At 39.7% G+C, this 23,150-nt stretch overlaps 1 protein-coding gene and 1 long non-coding RNA gene across 2 annotated transcripts; one reads left to right on the top strand and one right to left on the bottom strand.

Annotated features, from left to right (window-relative positions):
* Positions 1-1,780: 1,780 nt before the first annotated feature.
* LOC145449554 (uncharacterized) lies at positions 1,781-21,949 on the bottom strand. Its single transcript, XM_080327939.1, has 16 exons — positions 21,480-21,949; positions 21,218-21,323; positions 16,272-16,417; positions 13,227-13,347; positions 12,510-12,679; positions 11,810-11,980; positions 11,587-11,683; positions 10,352-10,458; positions 10,180-10,278; positions 7,220-7,270; positions 5,797-5,944; positions 5,132-5,242; positions 4,938-5,013; positions 2,586-2,681; positions 2,166-2,295; positions 1,781-2,023 (listed from the first exon to the last, which is right to left on the bottom strand). The coding sequence occupies exons 1-16, from the start codon at positions 21,535-21,537 to the stop codon at positions 2,004-2,006; spliced, it is 1,707 nt and encodes a 568-aa protein (XP_080184065.1). The 5' UTR covers positions 21,538-21,949; the 3' UTR covers positions 1,781-2,003.
* Positions 3,010-10,359, top strand: LOC145449557 (uncharacterized). The gene is made up of 3 exons (XR_013918288.1): positions 3,010-3,147; positions 4,860-5,956; positions 10,122-10,359. It is a non-coding gene; the product is annotated as an uncharacterized LOC145449557 (long non-coding RNA).
* Positions 21,950-23,150: the final 1,201 nt, after the last annotated feature.

The following is a 23,150-nucleotide window of genomic DNA, read 5'->3' as shown; positions in this document are numbered from 1 at the left end:
TTATTGCTCTGTGTGACTATACTAAATCAACTCAGAATGGGGTAGATATTTGCTCACAATAAATTTAGTCCTGCACCAAGCTCTTAACTTTAACATGAATGGGGGTAGCCAGCTAGCAACACTAGAAGTATCATCCTTTATGATACGATGAAGAAATATTTTGACGATTTAGTTTCGTAGCTCTTAAATACAAGCATATTTAGTTAATTATTTCGGCCAAAAAGCTTCAAAACATCTTTAATTTACAAAGGGAATCACTCTCAAAAGTTGTACAGTAGCCTACAGGGCCTTCTCGATTTCGACTCGCAGTGCGCTGCGGGATAAAATAACTAGTTCAAAACATTTTGAGGAAAAGGACCCGAGCTATCAGTATAACTATCAGTGTATCAATATTTTCCTCATTTCAAAACAGCACAAAACTGCGATACAACAACAAGATAGGAAGGTGTCGAAACGACTTGGAGTAGCTAGCGTGGCGGGAGGGTTATAGCGGGGAATTGGCTAGCCAAAAGTACGCCAAATTCTTTTCACATGAATTAAAAAAAACACTGCATTCATGGAAACATGGTCGGTGGATATTTCGCGATGAGCGCAACGAAAAACTTGGTGCTTTAACAGATTTTGTCGAATGAAAGTTTGCAATGAGTGTTCTCCTGTATAATCAAATGTCCTTAGTACACCATCTACTGCGAGGCCATTTTTCTTCAGCGCCCCTATACCGCTCCCCTGAGCCCAGCGCCCCCCATTTCGCCAACTGAGCGTTTCCGCCCCCTTCAAAATCCAAATCGCCCCTGGGGGGCGCTGGAGACAGGGATAAGAACAACTGATCTAGCGGTTCGAAATGTTTCTTATGCTACCGTAGGCCGGGTAATGTATTTTAAGTTACCATTGGGGGGCGAGATAGCGTAGTGGTATAATCCACAGCTGCAGCACCAGTGGGTTGTGGCGTAGAACTGCGCACAATGATTCGAGTATTAATTTTAATGATTCGAGTCGAGTAGTGAAAGACGATGATTTTTTCCAGTACTGAGATGATACGCTTCTCGCTACTGAAGGTTAATTTATCAACGAGAATTATAGTTTCGATATAATTTTCTACTATAGAAGCATTGACATCTTGATTGGCCGTACCGCAAAATACGAACTTTACTGGATATAACAGCACATCTTCGAGGTCGTGATCATCCTAAAACATTGTCACAAAGCGCAACGAAATCGGTAAGGTCAAAAAAATACCAAAGCAACTTTAATAGGATTGTGATGGATAACACTCACTATATTCTTTGTGGTGGCATAAAAGCTACATATTTGAAATTTGACGTATCATTTCTGTTGTGACGTCATAATGAGTGATACTCGAATCTTCCACTCGAAGCATAATACGTGATTCAGAATCGAATCGCTCAGGTACTCGATTTTTCCCAGGCTTGTGGGTTCGAGTGCGACGGAGGTCGACTCCGGAATTCCTACCAAAGTGTCGGAGGTTTATTTAGGCTCCTCCTCGCCATCTAATCCATGAAAGCGGCGTCTTAAAAAAAAGCCTAGAGCCTGGTCGTGCCACAAGTCGGCAAATACGGAATAAAAAAATATAGAATACCGGCCTGGCGCAAATGACCCTCGTAGTCGACAAACTCCATGGATACCCCAAACAACCATAACAATAACAAGTCACTATTAGGAACACATGCTATTGAAGAATATAGCTATATAACTTCGTGATTTGCAATTTAAAGATAACGAATGCGCATTGCGCAATCGCCGACAAACAAACAATGAATCATGATCGTTGTTTGACATTATATTATACGATTACCATCCGTATGGAAATACATGCTGTCATTCGAATAATAGGACCATTACAAACGATGTATAGGCTTAGAACATATTGCAGGCAATTTGACAAGCTTCGTGTTCCGAGTTCCGTGATTCGTTCGCGACGAGGCGACGAATCACAACGTGCAAGGAGGCTGCGCCATGATCTTGTTCTGCCCGACTCTCAGCCACTAATTAGCGTCACTAAAACCTGCGGAGAAAAGTTGGAAGATGCGGTCGGTTGGATGGTTCTCGTACTGAGGCGTTGGATATCGACTCTCTGGTATCGCTGATCAAGATTCTAGGTAAGTTTGGCTATTTTATATAGTTGCTACGATCGAACTATATCTCACCGACAATTAATAACATTACACTCCAAACTGTCAAGCTGTGTGTCAGACGCTTGCATGCAGATTTATAGGTCGTGCTGCAATTTTGAGATTCGTCCAGACCAGAATCGCAATCGTTGATGCCGTCACAAACCTATACGCCCAAAAATAAGCAACCAATGTAATGATATCGTTGATAAATCATTTTCAGATGCTTCGCGCGCCGAAGCGTCAATGCTACAGGTTGAGGTAGAGATTGCCTCACGAAACATTTCACGGACACTCGTACTTTTTGGGTTTGAGAGAAGCTTCTCGAATAACTTGACAGCCTCCACAAAAATAACAAGAGAAAACACGAACATGTTAATTCAGCCACATGGCGCGCATACTATCATGGTGAGTGTTGTAACAATCTTGATGCCATATCTATCGGTATTTTCCCACCTCGTTGGCTTTTATGAAAGTCCTGCGCGTACCTCTTCGACAGTAGAAATGGGTGCCATTTGAACAACCCATTTCGTCACTCATGTCTGCGCAGTCCTGCGGAAGTAATGAATAAATAATGTTAGTTTGACAAACAAATGCAAGCCTCCCTTGCAATTTACCGATGCCGACTACCGAATGCAATCGCGGCTGTCAGTGCACTATCACTGCGCTCTAAATACGACGTGGCCTCAAAGTCAAGTTGGACGTGTGAAAAACATTTTGGCAGTAGCCATTTCCCTCCCGCTATACGAACTGCTGCTAAAAGATTTTCGCGGAAGATATAACTCCATTCCCGCGATATCTGTGATATTTAGGTGACGCGTCATCGTCTTTCTTAAACCCCAGGCACACATTTCGTCACTGTTTCACTTTCTAGGCGCAGTCATGACAAAGAATTGAATGAATACATAATAATTAGAGATCGATGTCGACAGAATCCGGCTAGTACTTTGTGACAATATTTCACATTCGCTCGTGCGGGAGACTTTGAGCAGAGAAGACAGCCGTTGATGATACTCAAGTAAGATTATGTGTGAAACTTGTAATATTCCATCGGAAGCAGTGATTGTCAGGAGTCAGAATCAGAGGTGGTCAGTAACGAAGTACTTCTACTTTTCGGAAGTACTCAAGTAGTTTTCCTCTACTTCTGGTACTTATTCAAGTAGATCTGATTTTCTCTACTTCTACTTCGCAATATTTTGTGATCTACGTACTTACTTATCGCTATTTTCAGTTTGTCAAGTAGAAGTAGTTTAATCCCCCAATACGAAAGATATCCTGAGGAATTTCGGGTATGTTTTCACGGAGTACCAACATTTAATATTCATAAAAGTCGAAAAAGCCAAGAAATTTCGTTGCGCTTCTTGCACGGTAGTTATGGAGTGACAAATATGTATTCGCGACAGTATCGGTGAATATAATTTAGGTACCGGATTGCTTGGTTCCGCTCACACCACATTGTCACACCTTATCAAATATTTCATCACAGTTACTATGGCTCACAATAACGTTTGAACCTACCGTTTCGCAATTAGCAAATACCTTTCATTTCGTAATCTAGCAGCCCATGACCTGTCCTGCCAATCTGGAAAATCCTGCTTTTTGAATGATACACCAGTTTTAGCAGATCACCCTTGAAGCGTTATGGACAAAAGACATGAAATATATTTTCCGCTTTTTAGAAGTGGTATTTTTATTTCTCTTTCAATTACGAGTATTATACATTGAGTTCTAATTACTTCCAGTTCCTTTGTCTGCAGAACATCCATGTTGCAAAAGCAAGTGTAGTAATGCCTCTATTTTCCGGAAATAAAGCTACACTAAAGATAAATTTTACGATCCACAATATCTGTTATTAACGTATACTAGTCACGCAAAGTGTTGAAACCGTATCCGAGTTGCTCTTCGGCAAAACTTGGGGCCTTATAATATGTGGTAGGGCGCCATACCATGATATTCTCTAAAACGGGATCTTCTAGTAAACAAGGCGTTAGCATCCCATTTTCATATCAATACTAAAATTTGCATCTCATGATGCCAAATAACGCTTATGCTGTCGAAAATTGATACCTCCTGGGATGCATCAATACGAATCAAGCTCTCTGCATCTTCCGCATAGCTCAATTTTCAGCTGTTGACAGTCCATGCGGAGCGAATTAAGGCTGTTTTCAAAACTACGCACTTACTTGAGTAGATTTAAGTCAATTACTTCTACTTCTACTTCAGGCGGTTTTAGGTGGCTTATGGAAAAGTACTTCCACTCGTACTTGAGCAGATTTTTTCGTCGCTACTTCTACTTCTACTTGAGTAGCTTGCTTGACTACTTTGACCACATCTACTCAGAACCAAGACTTCTGTTCAAGACCGTAAACAGAGACCAAAAAAACACCTCGGCGAGTGTATAGTTGGACCATAGTGTCCTCTATGGCGTGGACACAGAGAGACTGAATGGCTCACTGCATTTGGGTTATATGTCATACTTTCCCTTTGACCAAAGGCAACTTTACGGCCATTTTTGACCGGCTTGCCGCGCGCTAAATTCGATAAAACGGGTATCAATGGAAAGCTGCTGCTGTACTGATTACGAAAACATGAATTTTATACTGCTCATGGCCCAGGAAACCCCCTAAACAAGTCTCGAAATTTGCATTGTGATCAAGCTTGGCATTGTGATACTGAGATTGCCTTCGTAGTACCAAAGTGACGAGAAAAAAGAATACAATTTTGTTTTAGGACCACGCATTGGGACTATCGCACACATACAGATTCTTCGTAACAAAATCTTGTCGTACGAGCTGATATGAATATCACCTGAATCCAGTCACAACGGCCGGACTGTGGAATGTGAATAGGCAATCGGTTGGCACCTCGATCCGCGCAGTAAAATCTGTGAATACAAGAAGTATATTATACCGAGGGGGATTGGGTATATTGTGTCAGGTAATAATGAGTTGTTTTCGCTGTACCAATCTGTAAACGATAAAATGACATAGTGTTAGCACTACCTGTTTGGGCAGAAAAGCTCGTCGACGGATAATTCGGAATGGAATTTGTCGCACGTCGGAACTCCATCGCAAACTTCGCGTCCTATCAATATTGTTGCAGAGTTCTTACACCTGCGAGAAACAAAAATAACATTTTCAAATCGATGTGTGGGACTGAAGACGTTTACAAATGAAGTATGGGAAGAATTGTTAGTACAGTCATACGGTATAAGCATCGAAAGCACAGTTAAGTACTTTTTGCATCATTCCAATCAGTTGCACCCCGCCTAGATCAGCTCTTGGACAAGAAATAATTGCAACCAAATTTTTAATTTTGTGTTATTAGCAATCGAGGGTGATTAGCTCGTGGGTCGCATTTGTTTCGAAATTTCGATGCCGACTTATTTGCTAATCGGCCCATGTTAATAACCGTATATATAATTGGAGTAAGGTTGAGTTTTTCGTCAATTTGTTGGTATGCAACAAAATCATAGAACCTCATAGTGCACGGTAGGAAAAAAGGTTGTGAGCCAGTATATAGGGGAGAATCTCAAACGAGGTCATTATCCTACATGGATCAGCGAATTACCACCAATCGCAAACCAAACAGTAACTCGGTCTTTGCTGGTTCGTGCTATAGTGAATGTTCGTTTTATCAAAATCTACCTACAAGAAAAGAAGTTTACCTAAAACCTTTACCCTCACGGGTTTGGAATTTACAAAATTCTGGCTGTGATTCAGCACAACGTGAAGCTGAACATTCGTCACCAAGTCCTCCGCACGTTGGGATTCCATCACATTGAACTGCACGGAGTGGATAATCTTTGGAGACTCCTGACGATTAGGGTAATGAAATTTGAAATTAAATACGCATACACTATCCAGATACATATACTGATGACTAGGGCGATTTTTTTTTACATGTCAAAAAAGTTCAAAATTGTGTTACAATTGTAGCGTCAAGTTAAAAAAAAATGTCAAAATTGTTTACAGAGTCGGATTTTTTTGCAACCCGCATTTCGCTTGTATCGTAGATTTTGCTGTCGGTTGAACTTATCATTCGACATTTTACAGCTTGTAGCCTACTTTATAGGCCTACCGTTGTAAACGGCCCATTGTCTGCTCATTGTGGAACAAATAGGTTAATTTGGTGTTTGCTCAGCGTACCGCAATATCCTATCTGAAGTAAGATTACGTGGGCATTGCATGGTTCTTACATCTAAAAGCGCATGATGAACAATTGTGATGTAGACACCATTGTCAGAATGAAGCAACACGGTATGTCACCAGAAGTGTACGCACGCACAACTTCAGTGTTGTCAGCCAACGACTGCTGCTGTTGAACTTTCTTTCTCCATTGTTGGCAAGCTACTTATTAAGGAGATACACTTTTTACCCAAGAACGTAGGAAAGTATATTTCGTTGTGCTACAACAAATATTAATTATTTCTAACATAATACGTGATGTAACTACTGGAATTCTTCATAGGGACAGATTTCGTTAAAATAAAGTTTTTTCATGTAATAAATTTGTCAGTTTTCGAGGCAAAAAGTGTTTTCAGGCCAAACTACCTCGTAAGGTCAGATAGCTCCAAAAAAATGTAGATAAGTAGTGCAATTCTATCATTGTGTGGGAAAACACCTAGTTTGCATACGTTAGGTTAAATTTGGTCGAAATTAAGTTTTTAAAGGTAAAAAAAGGTCACAATTTTTATTTTTTAGGTCAAAACTTCCTTTTTTAGTTCAAAAAAATCGCCCTACTGATGACATATAAAAACTGATGACAATTGTTATTGTTAGTATTGTAGAAGTCTAGCGGCACTTATCAAAAATCAAGTACTGGCGCGCCACGGTCTGCAATTATCATCGTTACAAAATACTTAGGGCACCTATACAAGGTTTGATAAATTGGTGGTATTCGTACCCATGAGCTAAGACATCTACCCAATTCAAGCAAACAAGTACACTCTTATAGAAAAAAGTAAGCATTCACGCCCTTGTATCACCGTGATATACGGGTGTTAATGTACACCCGTGCTAATACGCATACTTTGAGTTAAGAATGTGTTAGTCAAAAAGACTAAACAATATAAATGGAAATATATTTACTTCTCCCAGGAGGTGGATGAACAGAAGCAGTCTGCGTGTTGTTGTCCCAATCTATATAAAGAGATAAAGAGTTTAGTCATAGTAATCATATTGACAGAACATTGTCCAGAGCAGGGGTCACCAATACGGTGCCCGCGGGCCCCAGGTAGTCCGCGAGGACCAGATGAGTATCCCGCGAGCCGGTTCTGAAAATAGATCGAATGGCAGTATTTACTAGGGATGGTGTGAACGTGAGGTTCACGTTCGCGTTTTGTGTGTGAACCTCGGAAATTTAGAGGTTCGCGTTCACAACAGAACCTTGGTAGGTTCTGCACTGTGAACCTTTTTCATTTATTACAATTTTCACTTCATTATAACATCTTTGGTTGAAAATTATTGCATTTCCACTGCGGGCCACTCTATGCATGGCGCTGGCAGCATTAAAAATCAACACTAAACGAGCATGCACCTGGACAATCTCAAAAGTTTTACTTGCTTTGTTACAAAAGTTTGCTCGAAATATCCAGCTTTCCGTTTATGAATATTTAGTGACTCTCTGCTGTGAGTTAGACCCGCAATCACACAACGTCACGAGCGAAATATATAGTCAGCGAATGATGTTTATTCAACCAATCGATGATATTGATATCGTTTTCTGATGCAAAAAAATCAAGCAGGCGTACGGGGTCAATCTTGACTTCATATCTTTACTGCATCATTAAAACCAAATCCTTGCGATTGAGGTGTTGGATACTGCAGTAAAACTTGACAATGGGGTAATATCGGTAACAAGTGTAGAAACCCGTTTTACACTTAGCTTAATATCAATGTAGCGATACTCAGACGCCGAATACATTGTACGGTCTGGCCCAGACCGTTAAGGCGTAAGCTTATATTCCCCGGAAGTCCTCATCAAAATTGTTGGCAAAGCGACGGAAGATATTGATTTTATAGGAGTATCATATCCTTTGATTGCCTCAGTTGATACATTTAGCGACGTTTAAAACGCCAACATGTACTTCGGCATTGTGGAATGATGTGGCCCGAGTCGTCGCTAGGTATTGTGTATATTAATATAGGCTATCACTTCATTGAAAGATAGGGTTGGAATTAGCAATATGACGTCACGTGACGTCATGAGGTTCACGTTCGTGTTCACACAGAACCTTTCAAAAAGGTTCGCGTTCACACGAACCTGAACCTTTCAGAGGTTCACACCATCCCTAGATTTACCAATATTCGTCAGATTATTACAATGAACTTTTAAATATATAGATTGATTGATATAGCTATTCTTGTTTAAATCACACTAACATGTTACTTACAAACAGAGGTGGTCAAAGTAGTCAAGAAAGCTACTCAAGTAGAAGTCGAAGTAGCGACGACAAAATCCACTCAAGTGCAGGTAGAAGTACTTCTTCAATAAGCCACCTAAAACTACTCGAAGTTGAAGTAGAATTGACAGACTTTAAATCTACTCAAGTAAGTAAGTAGTTTTAAAAACAGTCTTAATTCGTTCGCATGGACTGTCAAAACCTGCGAATTGAGCTATGCGGAAGGTACAGAGAGCTTGATTCGTATTGATGCATCCCAGGAGGTATCAATGTTCGACAGAATAAGCATTTGCTCTCAGCATGAGATGTAAAGTATAGTATTGATATGAACATGGGATACAAACGCTTTGTTTACGAGAAGACCCCGTTTTAGAGAATATCGTGACATGGCGCCCTACCCCATATCATAAGGCCTTAAGGTTAGGCGAAGAGCAGTACGTAGAAGTTGCATCAGATACGGTTTCATCTTTTTGCGCGATTAGTATATGTTCATAACAAATATTGTGGATCGTAAAAGTTATATCTAGTGTAGCTTCATTGTCGTAAAATAGAGGCATTACTACACTTGCTTTTATGCTTCAATTTGTATGTTCTGCAGACAAAAGAATTGAAAGTAATTTGAACTCAAAGTATGATACTCGCCATTGAAAGTGTACAAATACCACTTTTAAAAAGTGGAAAACATATTTCATGCCTTTTGTCCATAAAGCTTCAAAACTGATCTTCTACAACAGGTGAAACGTTCAACAAAGCTGGAGTTTCCAGATTAACAAGACACGTAATGGGCTGTTAGATTACGATATGATAGGTAATTGCTAGATTGCCAAACGGTAGTTTCAAACGTTATGTTGGGCCATATGTACTGTGATGAAATATTCGATATGGGCGACAATGCGGTGTGAGCGGAACCAATCAATCCGCTACCTCAATTATATTCACCGATACTTTCGTGAAAACATATCTGTCACTCGATAACTACTGTGCGCGAAGCGCAACAAAATTTCTGGGCTTTACTTGACTTTTATGAATAATAAATGTTGGTACTCCGTGAAAACATCCCCGAAATTCCTCAGGCTATCTTTCTTACTGGGGGATTAAACTACTTCTACTTGACAAACTGAAAATAGCGAAAAGTAAGTAAGTAGTTCACAAAATATTACGAAGTAAAAGTAGATGTAGCGAAAATCAGATCTATTTGAGTAAGTACCATAAGTAGAGGAAAACTACTTGAGTACTTCCAAAAAGTAGAAGTACTTCGTTACTGACCACCTCAGCTTACAAATGACAATAGCCTACATACACACATAATATATATACCCTTGAAATAATGATATCAAATATCCTCAATTACAATTAGTAAATGGTAGCCCGTCGCTTCAATCAGTACCCAAGAAGTAGCTCGTGGTTGCAAAAAGGTTCGTTACCCCGGTGCAGAGCTATCCGAGAAATAGAACGATATGATATTACAATTGGGAATATATAGATAGTGATGTTTATATTTTTTCTTAGACTATTTATCAGCACTGCACAGCAATGTACAGTACACATACAGCTTGTACCTGAAACTACGCTATTTTTCAATTCGACAGGACTTCCGGAACCACAGACTAATTTCTTATACCACTCAACGAATACTGATAAAGTTACCGGTAATATGCGGGAAGAACACTCTGTACGTATTGCAAATGAAATCGGTAAGGCTTCCGCAGTTCAGTTCGTCCGAGCTGTCTTCACAGTCGGGAATACCTGATGGAAAGAAACGGGCGTGTGCCTCTACATAGATAACTAATCTATACATTCCTATATCGGGGAAGCGTACCGTCGCATAGCAGTGTTTTTTGAATAATTAATTTCTTGTCATAGCACTTGAAGAACTGTTCCTCGTTTGGACAAAAATTCTCGTCCCACCCATTTGCGCAATCAAACCTGAAACCGAAAGTACATGCGCAAGTGATACGCTAAAACCATATACTAATTTTGCTACATCGGCCAAGTATAAACCACCTAAAGTTGGTGAGCAATTGCTTTAGGACCAGGGTTGTAATGACTCGAGTCATTTTTTCAAATGCGTAAAATGACTCGACTCGACTCGAGTCAATTATTGGATTGACTCGACTTGTACTCGAGTCATTGTGCGTGACTCGAACCAAGTCGTATGACTCGAGACTAGGACGGCCAAGACAGACACTTCATTGTAACTTCGAAGAATAGCAAAGTTACCCATTATTGCTACTTCGTCTATCAATCCTGGTAGTTGGAAAGTAAGATCAGAAACTGTTACGACTGAGGAAAATTATTATATTTTGAATGCGAGTCATTAAATCATTCAACATGAGTTGAAAAAAGTGAGTTGAACCAGATTGAACTGAAAACTGAACAGTGAACATAATGACTTGTGACTCGGAACCTTGCGACTTGGTTACAACCCTGGTTAGGACAGATATAGGTCTCAAGTCTCAGATATTTTTCTATACTGCGGATCGACTGTGTAACGCTAAGTGCTATTTGTTCGCCCCATGTTGCATGTACCAATACACAATGCACTGTCACCAACAAACGAACAAACGGGCTTCTCTATATTATTGGCTTGCATGTTACATCATTGCTATTTCATAAAATATTCACGGTGTTCCGCCATCTATGGTTGTTGTCCGCCGAGCTGTTGTTCGTATTGATGATTCTGGAGCTTATACCACAGCCCATTTCCGTCGGGCTTTTGTTAAGACACCGTATAGGCGAATCGGATGGCTATGAGGAGCATATATAAAATACACCACCATCAGACTTCGTAAGGGATTGTGTTCTCGGACTGCATTTTGCAATTGAAAAATTTTCTTGTCAAATTCGTCATGGCAATATTGTTTTCAACGTGGACTATATAGTAGGCTATTTATGAATGCGTAGTTTTGGGAAAGTAATATTGGTATTGGTCACTATATTGAAAATTTAGGGATTCGTAAATCGTAAGTTGGAAAATTATCTGACAGGAATCCGTGACTCCAAAATCGTTGGGGACTAGCCTACTGGTTTATAGTACCCGAATTCTGTTCCTACCTCCTGTCACAAATTGACGTTTCTTTGAGGCATCTCTCCTTGGTGTTGTGACCGGGCGGGGCGCAAACCAAGTTCCCCGTACAATTACACTCGATGCCTATATCAAATAAGAGTATTATAACTCCTGTTTCAATCAAATTCATCTTAGGGAAATGTATTTGTACACGATAAAATTAAAGAAATGCTCTTTTTGTGGGATAGGATGTTATTAATATCAGTACACCTGTACAGCGAGAATTACACACTCCCGGCAATTCGTGATCCTTCTTTTTGTCACATTCTATCGAACATTCGTCCGAGAGGTCTGTACAGTGCACCACGCCGTCACATTGCTGTCTCTTCGGTATGATCAGGGAGTCATCCTCGCATCGGAAGCATTCGCCGTTGGAGCGTGCTGAAATGCGGCACATACGTCGCGTATCATTTATATGTATGGCCTATGTCATTTATATGTACGGTCTGGGCGTCTGGCCGTTACATGATTGGATATGTCATGTGCAGAGCTGGACAATTATACGATTTTTAGCTTTTACAGATAAGATTAGAATTTTGAATTCGCGCAAACTTGAAAAGTTCAGTCCGTTTCCAATTAGAGTTCATTCACATAAGTACGAGATTGACAAATCCATATACAGTATAAGCTTAACTCGTTTCGCACTATGCCGTTCTGCCGTTATATTTTCAGAAAAAACGGAAATTAAATTGGAATTCAAACTATAGACCATAGAAACATTTCACAAAATAGAATGGAATTAGAATTATAGCAATGAAACATTTTTCAAATTAGATTAGAATGCAGTGACTGACATTTTGCTCTAACTAGTCTAATTATACAACTAGAATTAGTTGTCGAAGTCTGGTCAAGTGGTCATGTGTTGACGTAATTATAATGAAGCGTACCTTCTAATCAATGGATTACTCACATTCTCTGTCGTATCGACCGTGAGATTGTCCCGAGGTGAAATCACAAAAGCACTCATCTATTCCGTGATCACAGTCAGGGTAACCGTCACAAACGTACTGGTCGGGTAGCACGCATACATTGGTCTCCCGCAACTTCGTAACCGGACATTGAAAACCGGCGTCGCTTGTTCTGTGTAAATTGATATCAACTTTCGAATTGAAAGTTTCGAATCGAAACTTTCGAACTTTCGAATTTCGAAATTCCTCAAAATACTGTAAGTATGCGTCTTTTGACTGGATATTATTCACTCAGGCATGCACCTATTATCGAACTATTTTGACACTATTCGCTGCGCGCTCACTACGGTGTCGCAAACCCGAACACACGCATCAGGTGTTCGTGGTAACTGCAATTCTTTTAGGTGACCACTACACAAACGCGTTCCAATATACGTGTGCCTTGCAGGTCACCATGACAAAGTATTTTCGACATGCAGTACATTTGCGCGCACCCGAGTAGAATTTCTTTAGGGTTATTTCTTTCCTGTAACAGGTAATGTCTTCACACAATTGACGTAACCGATTCTGGACATATTCGTAAAACATTTGAACTTGGCTATGTACATTGTACATAGTTGAAACTCGTATTCAATTCCAGTTATCACTCAGCTATTCAATTGAACGTACACCAAGACCGAGATGTTCCGCTCTATCGAGTTCAAAATAATTCCTTATACCTGTGATACTGCCTCTCATCCGATCGATCGTCGCAATTCGGAGCTCCATCACAAAATCCGCTTTTCACTATGCATTGTCCATCACATTGAAATGTATGGGAGCAATTACATTCATCCGTGCCTATCACAGCAAAATATGATAAGCTGTAAAGGATCTAATCACAGTCTTTCGTGCTGTAATTGTTATCGCCGATTAGGCAAAGCGTAATTAATCACTTCATTCTCTCGAGACACCATGTCATATTGATCAAATTAACGCTTGTAATGTTGCTGTTTGACAATAACTTCTATCCCATCCAGACTGCGCTTAACATTTTAGTGACAGTCAAATTTCCAGTGTTTCTCGTTGCCGATCTTCGCGGATCTCTTTCATTCGAAGATTATGTACAAGCCGATTCTTTACCGCTATGGGAAACGGTTCGAGACTCTTGGAACATTTCATATGTGTTCTGTATTGCAGAGGTGGTCAGTAACGAAGTAATTCTACTTTTTCGAAGTACTCAATTAGTTTTCCTCTACTTCTGGTATTTAATCAAGTAGATCTTCTTTTTTCGCAACTTCTACTTCAAAATATTTTGTGAACTACTTACTTACTCTTCGCTATTTTCAGTTTTCCAAGTAGAAATAGTTTAATCCCCCAATAAGAAAGATAGCCTAAGGAATTTCGGGACTGTTTTCACGTAGTATACCAACATTTTATTTTCATAAAAGTCATGTAATACCCAGAATTTTCGTTGCGCTTTGCGCACAATCCATGTGGGGTGACAAATATGTTTTAACGAAGTATCGCTGAATATAATTTAAATACCAGGTTGCGTGGTTCCGTTCTCTCCGCATTGTCGCCTATATCAAATATTTCATCACTGAAAGTATGGTCCCCTATAACGTTTGAAACTACCGTTTCGCAAATAGCAATTACATATCATATCGTAATCTAGCAGCCCATGACGTGTCTAGCTAATCCGGAAAATCCTGCATTTTTGAACGTTACACCTGTTTTAGCCGATCACATTTGAAGCTTTATGGACAAAAGACATTAAATATATTTTCAGCTTTTTAGAAGTGGTATTTGTATTTCACCTTCAGTTCCTAGTTCTAATTACTTTCAGTTCTTTTGTCTGCAGAACATACATGCTGAAGCATAACAGAAAGTGTAGTAATGCCTTTATTTTCCGAAAATAAAGCTACATCAAATGTAAATTTTACGATCTACAATATTTGTTATTAACGTATACTAATCGCCTCCGATCCAACTTCACCGTATAGCTCTTCGCCTGAACTTGGGGCCTTGTAACATGGGGTAGGGCGCCATGCCATGATATTCTCTAAAACGGGGTCTTCTGGTAAATAAAGGGTTAGTATCGCATTTTCATATCAATACTATAATTTGCATCCCATGATGCGAAAGAATGCTTATTCTGTCGAAAATTGATACCTCCTGGGATGCATCAATACGAATCAATCTTTCCGTACTATCAGCATAGCTCAATTTGCATCTTTTGACAGCCCAAGCGAACGAATTAAGACTGTTTTCAAAACTACTTACTTACTTGAATAGATTTGAAGTCAGTCAATTCTACTTCTACTTCAAGTAGTTTCAGATGGGAAAAAGTACTTCTACTCGCAATTGAGTAGATTTTTTCGTCGCTACTTCTACTTCTGCTTGAGTAGCTTTCTTGGCTTCTTTGACCACATCTGCTTATAATATGAGGACGGGCGCCATGCCATGATATTCTCTAAAACGGGGTGTTCGAGTAAACAAAGGATTAGTATCGCATTTCCATATCAATACTATCATTTACATCCCATGATGTGGATGACTGCTTATTCTGTCATAAATTGACATCTCCTGGGATGCATCAATATGAATTTAGCTATCTACACCATCCTCATAGCTCCATTTGCAGCTTTTGCCAGTCCTTGCGAACGAAATACGATCGTTTTCACAACTACTTACTTACTTGAGTAAACTTAAAGTCAGTCAATTCTACTTCTACTTCAAGTAGTTTTTGGTTGCTTATGAAAGAAGTACTTCTACTCGTACTTGAGTAACTTTCTTGACTACTTTGACCACCTCTGCTGTATTGTTGCATTCGATTATTCATAACTGAATATGTACTCATTAGCGTCTACTTTACACTCTACTGCAGGGGTGGGAAAACTATGGCCCGCAACACCGTGTTTTGCGGCCCACGAAGGGCTTAAGAAACGTACTGAAAATATTGATAATATCTGTACTAAAAATCTAATTACTGCAGCGACTCGATTGAACTTTTACTTGTTATATTTCATCGCTAAAATTATGTGTTATATTCTTACTATAGTGTATTGTTATTTCATTGCTGGCGCAATAGCCCGACGTCAAGGCTCACGCATTTTAAAAGGTTTCAACTACTAAACATCACAGAAAGTCAAAACGGGAATGACTTTTGGATCACGAGTGGTATTTTACATTGGCCACTTCACTCCAACAAGTTCATTGCTTTTAGTGCTGTACTTTGAAATCCCAATTCGCGCGTGTGTTTGGTAGATTCGTTCTCTTTATATGCAGAAGTATTTATATTTATAAAAAGCTATATATTTCAGTGGTTAACATGTCTATGACGCTGCCAGCATTGTGTGTCCAGAAGTTGAACCAAAATTAGAATCAGCAAATCTATAGACAGATCACTGATCCACAAATTCAAATCTCCATCCTGTTCTAAGAATCAGGACAACCGACTTTCTTACCTAGTTTTGAAAATTGGTTATCGGGGTTAACCAGCTTATGAAATCTCACCAATGTTTCTGATGCGTGTACGATATCATCAAATCAGGGGTTGGTTTGTTTTACATAAACATATACATTATTTCCATATCCTCACGATATAATCAAATACCAATTTTGTGTTCTGGTTTATATTCCTAATTTTGTATAGTGCGGTCCGCGAAGGGATTAAGATGTTGAATGCGGCCCGGAGCTAAATAGTTTCCCCATACCCATACTCTATTGTCTGCCGTTCCATACACAGTTCACCCGTTGATAAGCACTGATGTATATGATACCTCCGATACAATCCAATTCCTTATCGCATACGTATCGGTGTGGTAAGTGGCATGATCTCTTAGATGGTGGGTTGCGAATCACTTGGCATTCTATTCCACGTTCTGATTCCAGCGATGCGTTGTATTTAAATTCATCACTTCCATCACTGAAATAGATCGTTTACGGGATGTAGATTGTACAGTACAATTATGCTTATAAAGTTAATTCATCGGCCCATGGGTTTGGGTTTCGTGAAATCTCCGAAATAGCTCACAAGCGGCAAGATCAAAAGTACGTTAGGACGGATAGACTCGTATTGGCAGGGTAAATATACACAGGTCATTTCTTCCAGTCATGGGCGTCGTATCCTATGTCATTTTAAATCGTTGTGACAGTAGTTTCAAATTAGTAGTCACAATTCGATTACAGGTTGAGACGAGGTGCTTGCAACTAATGATGGCCAAGACAGAGGCCTTATATGGTGCATTCCACTTGCAATATCGGGGAGGCCGACGTTCGCAAAACAGACATCAGCGATTGCTTACGATTTCGCTTCTCGCAACCAGATCCCTCCCTTAAGATAAGTCTAGCAAAGCCCTATAAGAGACGAAATTAGTACTATCCAAAGGTTACAATTGACAGCGTCCAAGATACAGTTATCCAGTATATCCACTTATCCACTAATCACACAAATAGGCTGTATAGCGGTAAGGAACGAACTTGCTAATGATAAGTATTTTAATGCATGGTAAAATCAATTACAGCATGTGAAGAATAAATTGAAGTCGTTTTCATAAGTAACTAATCGCAGAAACGAACACCAAGCTTATGGTTACAAAGCTTCGACCTCAAATTCAGTGAATCAAATGCATCAATGAAGTATGCAAGCTCAACTGCCGCTTTTTAAAGTCCTTCATAGCATCTTTTCTCGCAGAGGCATTAACTAGCTTCTGCTTGTTATTGTAAGATATGTTCACAATGATAATGTCAATTTTCAACATGGAACGGAGCAGTATTATCTATTCAGAGTTGGTAACTTCTGTTAAACCGACCAGAAACCGCCCCCACTCATTTCCCTGTACTGCGAGAACCTTTTTTCAATGGGGCCACTTTGGAATTTTCTTGGAATCACATATTCATACCCCCTGCTAACAAGTCTGCCATAATCAGCGATTGCGACTGCAGGGTTCCGATCAGAGCTTTGAATGTTTGCTTGGACAGGCAATAATTTTGAGGGTTGTATCCGTTCGATTTGATCAGCCAATTAGCGAAATCCTGTAGGAAATTGATTTTACCAACATGTGAGACAACTGAATCAGACAATGGATTGGGTGAATATCTGTGACAGCTATTGACAATTGTCCACCAAGCATTAATTAGGCTCAAGAATGATGCCATATCTTCCCTGTGATACAGGTAGCTTTTGTAAGCTGCAATAGTCGACTCGTGGAATGGAGCGAGAGCTAAATTTACATTTTGCTTGTTATTACCCGGATGCAAAGAGGCATATATGTCAATTTCGGCGCCTTACGCAAATTCGCATCCAGCTTATCGTCACATTCTCTGATCTTGTGAAGGTCGCTCCATGCAATGAATTCACCTGGATATGATATTATTGAAGAATTTATGCTGAATGAGAATGGTGGGAAATTAAATGTCTTTGGTCGGAGCAAATTGTTTCGTATGTTCTTTACAAGATGTATATCATCAAAAAATAGATTCGTTTTGTTCTTGCAGGATGTGTAATGAAAAGAGAACTCATCATTTTTGAAGACCATGGACCATCAATACAACAATGCCTTTAAATAAGTGACATTTCTGTAAGTACATCTCATCTACCATCAACATTATATCAGTGGAGATCTCGCCCTTTTCTTTCATAAGTCCAAGGACTTTAACCGAGTCTAACGCTTCCTTTGCTGCACCGACTCAAGGTTGACATTGATGGGAAGGGAAAGCTTCTTGTAAGAATTCTATAAGCTTGTGCAGATGTGTTCCGGAGTAGGAGCGCAAAACGAATCATTTCGAATGAATACGGAATATGAGCGTGACCATCAGGCTTGTCATCTATTCGATTTTGAAACTCATCCAGTAAATTGTTGTCGGATTTTTTACGGACATTTTCGAGATATTTCGGGAAGTTAAGTAGCGCACCAAACTTAGTCAGAGTAGCATTTGTGCCTTGTGTGAACCAAGGAGGCAGAGGAACATTCTTTCCATCACACTGCAATTTAACATGCAAATTATTGTCAATATTTATGCTTTTTGAGACTTTTGGGAAATCATTGAATTCCATGTGGTAGTAAATCACATATTCATTATCTCTTTTGTACGTGGTATAGCCTTCTGGAGCGCGGGACTCCGTCAAATCTGATAAGCTGCATATTTTATCAGCCAGCTGGAAATCTTTCAACTCATCTTTCTGAAATACCCTTTGCTTTGGTAGTTTTCTGCAAGGAGTCACAGTCGGGATCAGTGAAGACCGCTGCAGCTCCTGCTCGGATCTAATAGAAGGGACTGGTTTTTCGTCCCAACGTAAATTTTTTCGCGAGTCAAAGTCTTTGATGTACTTTGATTCAAAGTGTAGAACACAAATTACAGAATTCGTAGTCGGCTCCCAATCGCGCCTACTCACAAAAGATATCCATTTTTTCGTAACTCCAAATCATAAAATATAAAGCGAAATGACGAAACCTTTTTCCCAGTTGTCAAATATCCAGACTTACAGCCATAAACACAGCATTTGTTTACCTTTATTATGCCGTACGAGCTGGGTGTGTGTGAATTCGACTGAATTACCAAGTATATACGAACAGTCGAAATTCGCTGTCAGGAAGACCACATGAAATATCACCATGAATTCTTGGCTGCTAATGGTCGGCGAGCATCATACCGCAATATAATGAGTTATTTACCAACTGAATAAGTTAGCCTACCTCATACTTATAAGCGAGTCTAAACGGAAGCTAAACATAATTCAGTCGCCACTGTAATCGAACACAGTCGTTGCTGTAGTATTAGCTAATCACGGCATGATTCCATAATCGATATAATTCAAACGTATCTACTAGCACAAAATCTTTGCCTCAAAATGTAAGACGTCTGCACTGCTATACCGAGAAGCGCTATCGAAATTCGCAAATGCACATTGCACAATGCAATGCACATGCATAACCAGATAGTTGAGTGATGAGTGTGATGGCTTGAAAATGGGAGTCATCGTAAGCAATCGCTGGTTACATTTTCCTTTAAGTTGGGTCGCCTCTCAAAAAAGTTGCCGACGACTGGTGTGAACATATGTTGACGAATCTTAACACTATGCAATATGCATATACCATTTGCACACGATGAGATTGGCCACGGGCTCATTCATCCCCATGTGAAGGGTAATGTCGCATATATGATTCAGTATAGAATGGGCGTGGCCAACCTGCGACCGTCGGGAAATTTGTGGAGTCGTCGACACGCAATTCAATTCATATGTGTTGGCGGCCGTCGATATAAAAATTGAATTTACTAATTGACTGCCGAATTTTTGAGAGATTTTGAAGAATCTTGAAATTTTCTTCGCGCACTATACGCGATTCAATGCAACTTCATTTTTTTATTTTAATGTAGGAATAGCGCCCTTTGCAAGCTATGCTCCGCAACACAGATGCGAGCAGCAAAACAAAATGATGCACCCCATATAGAAATACCAACTTGGAATCGAGTGCTCCTCACGAAAGAAATTTGTTTCTAATACGTTGGGGCGATTCCAATAATATCTTTCCACTACCGACAATCCTGAGGTCAGGAAATACCAGCATGCAACAACGTGACTAATAACAATTGGCCCGCCCGAAGATGCACAGTAGGGCTGTTCAAAAATAACTTTTTTTTCCGGATTCCAGCCATTCAGTGATTAAATCGTCAGGTTACCTTAAAAAACGCTGCACACCAAATTTGGTTCAATTCTAACAAGTATAGGGCTCCGCGGATCCAATTAAAATTTTTAATTTATACAGGAAAATTGAAAAAAAAAATTTTTCAAATTTTTCTGTCAACCCCATGAAATTGTTGAGCTGTCTTCAGAGACGATGCAAATAAAATTTGACTCAATTCGGACTAGTAGAAGTGGAGTTATTGGAGTTTTTCGTTGATAATTCTCCAATTATCCTTGATTGGTGGATAATCCGAGAATTATCAACGAAAAACTCAAATAACTCCGTTTCTACTGGTCGGAATTGACTCAAATTTCATTTGCATGGTCTTTGAAGACATTTCAACATTTTCATGGGGTTGAGAGAAAAATTTGAAATTTTTTTTTTTCAATTTTACGTATTAAATTAAAAATTTTAATTGGCTCTGCGGACGCTTAGACATGTTCGAATTGAACCAAATTTGGTGTGCAGCCTTTGTTGTGGCAACCTGACAATTTAATCAGTGAATGGCTGGAATCAGGAAAAAAAAGTTATTTTTGAACAGCCCTAATGCACAGTCATTTATAACTTGCCCTAAATTTTCGGAAACACTCCCTCCATCAGCTCTACCAGTGAATCTGATCGCGTGGGCTGAGAAATGATAAATATTATATAGTAATATGTGAAACTACTAATATTAATGACGAACTGCATTCATGAATCTGAAAACTTTACGGCGCTTGGCGCGGCCATAACGAATCCCAGAAACCATTCATAACATGACCGCTCGCGAATAATAAACCAATATGAACAAATAGATTTCTTCAGAGTTTACCGGAAATGGACATGGACACTGGACAGTTTAGCATGGGTATTTGGCGTCCAGTTAGTTCATTACCCCTATGTCCTCGAATGCGGCCGTAGGCTACATTATAGGTAATCGAAATGTGGCCGTGAATAGCAAATTGGTTGGCCGCCCCTGCATGGTATAGAGCTATATTATCCATTACTATACGCGTTTACCTATGGCCGCATCGTATGATATGACAATATAGTCAACTCACGGGCAGAGGGCATCATTGCCATTGCAGAATGATCCGAATTTGTCTATACAGGTATTGTTGTCGTTGCAATGAAATAGGAACCTTTCCGTCGAGTTACAAGGAAGTACTGCAAGATATAAGCATTTTAAGCATCTTTGTTGGCTTAGTCGGTAGGATAGATGGACCACACGTATTCTATATATAGTCTATGTATAGTCACCAAGTTTAGAGCAACAGCCCCGCAATCAATCAATCACTAATAAAAAACGAAAAATATTCCTACTTTGACTCTTTGTATGTCCAGAACACAACGCGAACGTTAATGCGACTATAGTCCACATCGTTTAGAGTTGCTAAACCTCAGACAAATCCTAGGCGACTATAATGTAATGCTGGAATCTCCAAATAAATCGTGCCAGACTGAATTGATCCTGAATGATGGTTGAAATGTAACTACAGTCAGGCAAATCGTGTTTCACGTGAGAATATTCGTAATTCCAAACATAGTTCCATGATTTTTGTTCATAGTAAATCGATCGATGTCTGAGGTGCACGTTTGCAGCCGTATATGCCACATGGACAATTGGACATTGATAAATTGTTTTATCTATCTACCAATTATAGTACAAATCAACATTTTACGCGTGAGAATTAGATATATGATCAGTTGACCACCCATTGTACATTACTTAGCACAAAACAATTACTTGTCCCAAGATTGTACAATAAAAATGCTAGATCACCAACGTCTCTGCAACTGGACACTTTCATTTCTAAAACACTCATAACTGCCACGCTAGAGCCGTAGCATTCGCACCCGAAAACCCCATTGAGCCCAAAATTATTTCATAAATGACCTTGAGGTATGCCGATTTATTCGGCAAGCAAATTGTATTCTTCCCGCTACAAAATATACGCGTTACTACTAAGTTATCGTAGGCCCCGCGTATATATTTTCTAATTGTGAATTTTACGGAAAGGCATTAAACCATACGTCGGTCATTGTAAGTAATAAAGGAGTGGCAAGATTTTCAGAATATCGTTTCTGGCCGTAGTTATCGTAGGCCCCGCGCATATATTTTTCAATTGTGGAATTTACGGAAAGACATTAAACCATACGTCGGTCATTGTAAATAAAAAAAGGAGTGGCGAGTTTTTCAGAATATCGTTTGTGGCTGTTGGATGATTTAATCCGTGGATGTGCATGTGCAGCCTGCGGGCGTGAGACTGTTCGGCGTCGCCATTCAGGTGCCCGCCCTTTCGGTGACCAGCATTTTCGCAATTTTATGACTTTTTTTAAAGTGTCCTCGGAGGACGCCCGAATGTCATCTTTTTTAGATTTTGTCTTCTTATTTGAGAATTTTGTTTAAATATAGTGTTAAAAATCGAATGAGGTACAGTAGATCGTAACTGAAGTAACGCCCCGGCGGCTATTTCGGGAGATGAGGCGAAAAGTGACCTTTTATTTAGTCAACCGACCACGAAGTGGGTAAAAATTTACCATTTTCATCAGGACTTTCCTTCGGTATTGCAAGTGTGGAAATTTTGAAAAATTGTCCTCTTTTGGCGCCCAGCTAGATCATTATACGACCATGCCCAGGAATGCGGCCGTAGGTTACATGAGTAGTCGAAATGCGGCCGTGAACGGCGAAAATGTTGGCCACCCCTGGCCTAAACCTTTGACCTTGTTGATATATCCTGGTGTGAAAATGGCCTTTGCCGAATAGTCTATCTCCCTTATGGGCAGGACCGCCGCACCCCAAACCCCCAATTAAGCGGATGAGCTCGAAGTCAATATATTTGCAATTCCCGATCATATTGACCGATTCAATCATGAACTATAGATAATTTTCGCGCATCGCGCGTTTTTAGGCTGTACAGTGTAAACATTATTCAGTTGTCGTGACTTTTACAGGCCATCTATGATATTTTAAATCTAACGCAGTGGTTCTCA

The sequence above is a fragment of the Botryllus schlosseri genome, chromosome 11 (genome assembly GCF_051294905.1).
Source record: "Botryllus schlosseri isolate E-star chromosome 11, Bs_hap1, whole genome shotgun sequence".
Taxonomy (NCBI): Eukaryota; Metazoa; Chordata; class Ascidiacea; order Stolidobranchia; family Styelidae; genus Botryllus; species Botryllus schlosseri.
Note: the sequence above shows the minus strand (reverse complement) of the source record. Positions and strands in the feature narration are given on the sequence as shown.